This window comes from Primulina eburnea, chromosome 11 (assembly GCF_022965805.1).
Source record: "Primulina eburnea isolate SZY01 chromosome 11, ASM2296580v1, whole genome shotgun sequence".
In the NCBI taxonomy this organism is placed as follows: domain Eukaryota; kingdom Viridiplantae; phylum Streptophyta; class Magnoliopsida; order Lamiales; family Gesneriaceae; genus Primulina; species Primulina eburnea.
In genome coordinates this window covers 40,338,185-40,344,944 of record NC_133111.1, presented here as the reverse complement: position 1 = coordinate 40,344,944, position 6,760 = coordinate 40,338,185, and the positions used below count along the sequence as shown (strand labels likewise).

General features: G+C 35.2%; 1 protein-coding gene across 1 annotated transcript; it reads right to left on the bottom strand.

The window, feature by feature from the left end:
• Positions 1 to 350: 350 nt before the first annotated feature.
• On the bottom strand, positions 351 to 2,318 carry LOC140806047 (scarecrow-like protein 15). The gene is given in 2 exon segments (XM_073162487.1): positions 351 to 825; positions 827 to 2,318. Coding segments are annotated over 2 exon segments (1,608 nt in total). The 5' UTR covers positions 2,143 to 2,318; the 3' UTR covers positions 351 to 533.
• Between the last annotated feature and the right edge of the window lie 4,442 nt (positions 2,319 to 6,760).

Sequence of the window (6,760 nt, the reverse complement as noted above, 5' to 3'; positions counted from 1 at the left end):
TCGTGGAGTATGTTCGAGTTTGTTTCACTCCGCGAGTGTATATATCAGTTCTGATATATTGGATATCTATATTGCATATTTATGTGAGTATCGATGAGATGATATTTTCTTATTGGAAGTACAATTTTTCTATATTTCACTACAATCATCGATGACAATCACATATAGAAGTGTAATTTTTATATGTTTTATCGCATCAAATATGTAAGTATCACCTTATCAGTGCTCACATAAATATGCACGACAAGCTTTAAAATTGTACCAGATATTTCAAGTATATTCACCTCAAATTAAGAAAAATAAATGACGTTTGATTTAACCAAATAATTTATCCCTTTAAATGATCATCATAAAATTTGAAAACTAATTGCATGTGTTCCCATCCAATTGCTAAACATTAATACAAACTACATAATAAACACAAGAGGGTTTGGACTATATATTTCATCCCCAACCCCAACACAATTAAAATTATTAATTACCATATTCAACCACCATTACATTGGATAAGTATGATCGCAGCTGATATAATCCTAATACCTCCAGGCTGACGTGGCAACCAGTGGCTTTTCATGCCAGCAAAGCAGCATCTCCGCCTGTCTCTTCGCCACGTGGAATCCTCGAACTTCCACTTTCCGTAGTAAACACTCCGCCTGAAACTCAGCGAATTGGCTCAGCCCCACCTCCCTTAGCCCAGCCGCCACCAGCGCTTCTCTTGCAGGAGTCACGCGCCGCCCGGATGTCTCCACAACTTCGAGTATCTTGGGGAACAGCACGAACGTCTCTATGCGCTGCATGTAATCCCCGCCGCCGTCGAAGTTAGCAGGCTTCCAAGGATTCCAACAGCGAGGAGTAAAACTCCAGCCCGTCGATTACCGTCTGCCTATACGACGACGACCCGAAACACATTGGCCCTTCGATGTCGACATGCACCACTACTTCCGGTGAGACTCGCCGGAGATCGTTCAGAAATCCTGAGCCGGCGTGCCGGAATATTGCCGGAGATAAGAGAACCACGACCTTCTCACCGTCCATGAATTTGATGGACTTGAAGGATAAATATTCAAAGGTTCGTATTAAAATAAACTCAATCTCGAACCTTATGTTAAGCTCTCGTGCAAACTGAGCTAAATTCTCTCTGATCAATCTTGATTCCATGGCGTACTCATCAGGAACAAGAGCCGAAATTCGAAGAATAGGCAGCCCACCTTTACGCGAGTCTGCCTTCTCCGACAGTTCTTTCATGAAGGAAGCCCAGTGTCCACCCAGCCCGATGTCGAAGTCGATGACGTGGACTCGAACGGAGCCTTCTAAAGCGTCGAGCACAGCTTGATTAGCCGTGAAGCTTGAAAACATGGTGATCGGAGAGATGCTGGCGAAGATTTTTTGAGCTTTGATCGTTTGAACTATCTCCGAAGAGCTTGCGGGACGATTAATCGGATTCGATCCGGTGAGTAGCGATTGAAGGGCTTCTTTGAAATAGAAAGAAGCTCTCTGGAGAGGCTTGCCAGTAGGAGACCTCAAGCGTTGATTGAGCCGCGCTAGTATCACCTGCCCGAGTTGAAACGAGTTTGTCTCGAAGCACTCAGCAAGTCGAATCAACTCATCGACGTAATCGAACCCCACGTTCCAGTTGCCGCAGTTAAAATCACCGGCAGATTGATCCAAAGACACAGTAGTGTACGTCGATACATCGGAGAGAAGCCCGAAATCAGCTGGCACAAACTGGGTTGAATCAAACGAGGAAACAGTTGAAAATTCAGACAGAGTTGAGTATTGATCTTGATTAATCCCAGCGTTTTCAGATTGAGAATGAATTATTGGTTTTGAAACGGGGGCAGTGGAATCGTCATGCAAGCCCAATTCTCTCATCAAAGAATCCCAATCCTCCAAGTTTTGATTGATCAGAACATGATCTTGATCTTCCAGCTGAAGAGAGTCGTGACCACAAACAGAGCCAACTATGTTATCAGTGTTGGAATTGGGAGTGGGCTTTTGATCCGTAACAGGGCTCGGACTCCCTCGGAGTTCAAGAACCGATTTGGGCTCGTAGGGGGAGCAGCCGGTGGCCGGATTCCTGTTGACGTTACGTTCTATTGTTTTGGAATTATTTTGATCGTTGGCAGTAAAGGGGACTTTCATTTCTTGAATAAAACGATCAGAAAAGGGCAAACAAAGCAGAAAGAAACCCTAGTTAAGGGGGAGGGATCTCTCTGTATTCTTGAAATATTGAATGAAGTAGTATATTGCAAATTGGAATTTCCGGGGCTCTTTTTGAGCGAGATTGTTGGCCTTTTATCTATGCTTAATTGCATGGGGTTGGGTTGGAGGGTGGGGTATCATTGTCATGCATGGATACATGCATGATATATATATATATATATATAATGGCTATACGTAAGAAGAGAAGATAAGGGGGAGTGATACCTCAGGAATGGGCTCACTACCCCTGCCCATCCTCTGGCCCAAATGGAAAACAGGTCTATCAAGGGCCCATGTATTCTTTTATAAATACCAGGTTTGAGTGTTAATTCATTCATTCAATATTGTTTTCAGCAGCGCCCTTAGCTGTTCCCTCATATATCCTTAGTCTCTGACTTGAGCGTCGGAGGGGCTACGCCAGGACACCCTCCTGGCCCCCTCCTAACGGTCTTATTTGTGATTTCAGGCCCAGGGTAATTTTGAAGCCCGTGTCTGGATTAGTGACGCTTGCGTGGATCGGACCCTAAATTTCCGGTGAGTGTCATTGTCATGCATGGATACATGCTGTCATGCATGGATACATGCATGATATATATATATATATATATATATATATATATATATATATATATATATATATATATATATATATATATATATATATAATGGCTATACATAAGAAGAGAAGATAAGGGGGAGTGATTGATTGTGACTTGGAAGCTTGTTGCTTAAGGCTTTGAAGCTACACTTTAATAATATTACTACTTTCTTTGATTCTAATCAGCTTTCTGTTCTTGCTTGATTTGCCCATTGTCTTTCAATATTTTTTTAATGCGGGTTTTGACTTTGGTTCCCATTTAATTTTCGCCTTTTCTCACACCAATTTAGATACTTATCTATTAACTCCCGTTGTTTACATAAAATTCACTGTTAGACTTAGTAGGATTTTGAAATGTCAAGAGCGGGATAACAACTTTTTTGGTCATGTAATTTGTATATTTTTCAATTGACTATGTTCGTGTTAAATTCACAATTTTTTTCCAATAACTTGGATAGCGTTTTCAGTAGTTTTGGTCCTTTTTAATGAAATACTGACGCGACACCGAAAAATAGTGATATGACATCAGGCATTGTTGGCGTGGCACCGGACACTGCTGGCATCGTCCTGACGTATTTGATATCATGTCAGTATTCCGGTGAAACTCAGTACCAAAATTGAAAAAAAATAATTCAAATAAGTGGATTAAAACTGTAAATAGAACAAAAAAATAAAATATATACAAGTTTATCCAATATTCAAATTAAAATGTAATTATAATATGGATTTAGCTATGACATGTATGTATATTTGTGCCCAATAGTCCATAACAAAAGTAGGGTATGCAATTGGGTGATATAGTGCGCTTTGATTTCGATATAACAAAAGTAGAGTGCGTGTATATCTACCACAATTCATCTTAGTGGAGGCGAAAAGAAACTTTGAAGCCTTGCCAAAAAGTAACCCCAACATGGACCGATGGGATATTGTCCACACATGCAAAAAAAAAAATTTTTTAAAAAAATATAATAACTTGGGAGGAGAAAATTTGCTCCGTTGATTTATAGAGGATTATGTTAATCTAATCGGTCAAAATTTGATCTTGAAGCGATTTTGGTTTTTATATTGTCGAATTTCCATCTTAGTCTGATATCTTTGTTTTTTTTACAATTTTAATCGTTTTTTGACATGGTTCTGATGTGCCACCGATGCTGTGTTGATTTAGCGTCAATATAATACTGACATATGCAGTGTTACATCAACACTCTAAATGAAAAAAAATTAAAATTATAAAAAATTTAAAAATACATCACTAAGAAAAAAATTGAACAACGTAATAAACTAAAATTACAAAGAGACAAATATATGGAACCAAAAATGCAACTTTGCCAATTTTAACATAATACATTAACATGAATTTTGTAAATTATTTTTCATAAAGCCTTTTTTTAAAAAAAAATTGCCTATTTCAAAATTATATGTTAATATCTCACTAATTTCATAATTATGGTAAGAATCGATTTCAAATTACAATATGTAATCATTTTGAATTATAGTATAATCCGTCATTAATTTTTATAATTATGATATTATTCTTGTTTAAATACAAATCAAATTAACTATTAAAAAAAAACTATACAAATACACCACCTATACCAATATTACGTATTAAAGTTGTCCAAGCTACTGGTCCCTCCAATAATTAACTTATGCCAAATCGTAAAAGTAGAAAAAACGAGGACGGAAAAAGACAAACGAGTCAAAATATGGGAGCTAAAGTTTTAACTTTTCCAAGCGTGAAAATGAAAGTAAAATATTCCCAAATGCCCACAACGAAAATGCCCTTAGACAAATTTCCACAACTAATTAAATTCATGAATTAACATATTTTTTACCAAAATAATCATGCCACGTTAACTAATTAGTAGGCTAGTAGTCGCCATAGAAATTTAGAGATCAATCATAATATTAATCCGACAAAATTCATGAAAAATTATTACTTTTTTGTACAAAAGTATTATATTTCATAATATATGAGTCAGACCGACTTATCTCATATATATAGATCCTGTGAGATAAGAGACATACTCTTCAAAAAGCATTATTTTTCATTGTATATATAAATCGAACTAACTTGTCTCATAGATATAACCCGTGAGATAGGAGACCTACTCTTCTAGAGAGTAATAAAGAAGAATAAAGCGATGCATGTTTATTCATAGTTTGAGAGAATTTAAAAGATTTTACAAAAGGCTACGCTCACAAACTTTGCCAATGGTATTTTTAAAGTGGTGTCATGGATTTAGTAATTCACAAGTAATTATTTATAAATGATATCAATTTTTTTATTAAATAATAAATATAATATTTTTTTGTTTAAAAAACATAGTCAGCTATGAGGAATAATAGAAATAGAAGGAAAATTGTGAGATGTGAACCTCAAAAATAGAGTATATATATTTTTTATCCTTGTTTCTTTCTAAAATTTATAAATGTTGAATTGAAACAATTACAAACTTTGTACTTTGTTCAAGAATATATAAAATTAAATGATGTCAAAATCCTTTGTTCCTAATTATGCTCTAATTGTCTCGGGAAATAAATTTATATATATGAGGAATGAAAGGATATTCTTTAGTCATCGAATAATTTTTGGACACGGGTTAAATGGTCTTCTTTTATATTATATATTATACACCAAAAATTTTTCATACGTACATAGTTAAAGATACATTAATTTACGGATAATCAGGCAAAGTTTATCGTATCTCGAACTTGAAATTTGTTATAGACGACAATGTCTTTGAAGATTAAAAATTAATTTTATTCAAATGACGTAGAAATGGTCTAATTATGTTAAAAATATCGAAAACATAAACATTTTTATCTTTAATGGACAAAAGACAACATGGAAGAACAATATGTATTTCGATTTCAAGATTTTGATTGGGATAATGCGTTACACTTGGATTATTTGATTTTTCTTCATTCACGAATATTGTTGGAATCATTATAAATTATTATTAGGAAAGTCATCGAAACACGACGTTTGAACTTTTGTACGTTAAAATATTAAAATTATATTATTGCCACTTATTACAATTTTACCAAACCGTGGCGAATATACATGTTCTATAGTGCTTGCAACGGTGAAATTAATCCATCCCTCCATGTATGTACATACCACAAAGAGAGACCACTTAATATTGGGGCCTTTCTTTTGTTTTTCACCGACAACTTTAGTGGAAAAGCATGCAACTTTTAAAAGATTTATGTTTTCAGCTCCTTTTGCTTTAAATAATGTCAATATTATAAGGTCTATATATATTTAGGTATATATTATTTGAGTGAGTCTCATGTGAGATCGTCTCACGGATCTTAATCTGTGAGACGGGTTAACCCTACCGATATTCACAATAAAAAGTAATACTCTTAGCATAAAAAGTAATATTTTTTCGTGGATGACCCAAATAATATATCCGTCTCACAAATATGACTCGTGAGACCGTCTCACTCAAGTTTTTGTGTGAATATGGATATGGTTGACCATCCTCACAGATTATGATCCGTGAGACGGTCTCACATGAGACTCACTCTAAGTGTTTTGACTGAACCACTTAAATTCCGGTGTTCTTGTATTTTCTATGTTACCATGTATTCGTTAGTTTTAACATATAAAGATAAAAAAACAAGTAACTAATATAGAAAGATAACACAATTTCAATCTCATTTTGTTCTTCCAATGTTATATGATCCTATATATCTCTGTCACAACTTTTTGATGATAGTACCTTACAATGGATGCACCGTGAAATTTTTTTTGTTCATATTAAACTAATTATCGCGGTTTAAGATTTTTTTCTTGATCACCAAAAGTTTTATCTCTTTTGGGAAATTGACCATTGAGACCGTCTCACACAAGTTTTTGCCTTTCACATGAAGTGTACCACATTTTGTATGACATAGTACCACAATTTTGTGGGTAGGGAGTGAACCCGAAGAAATGTTTTAATTGAGAAT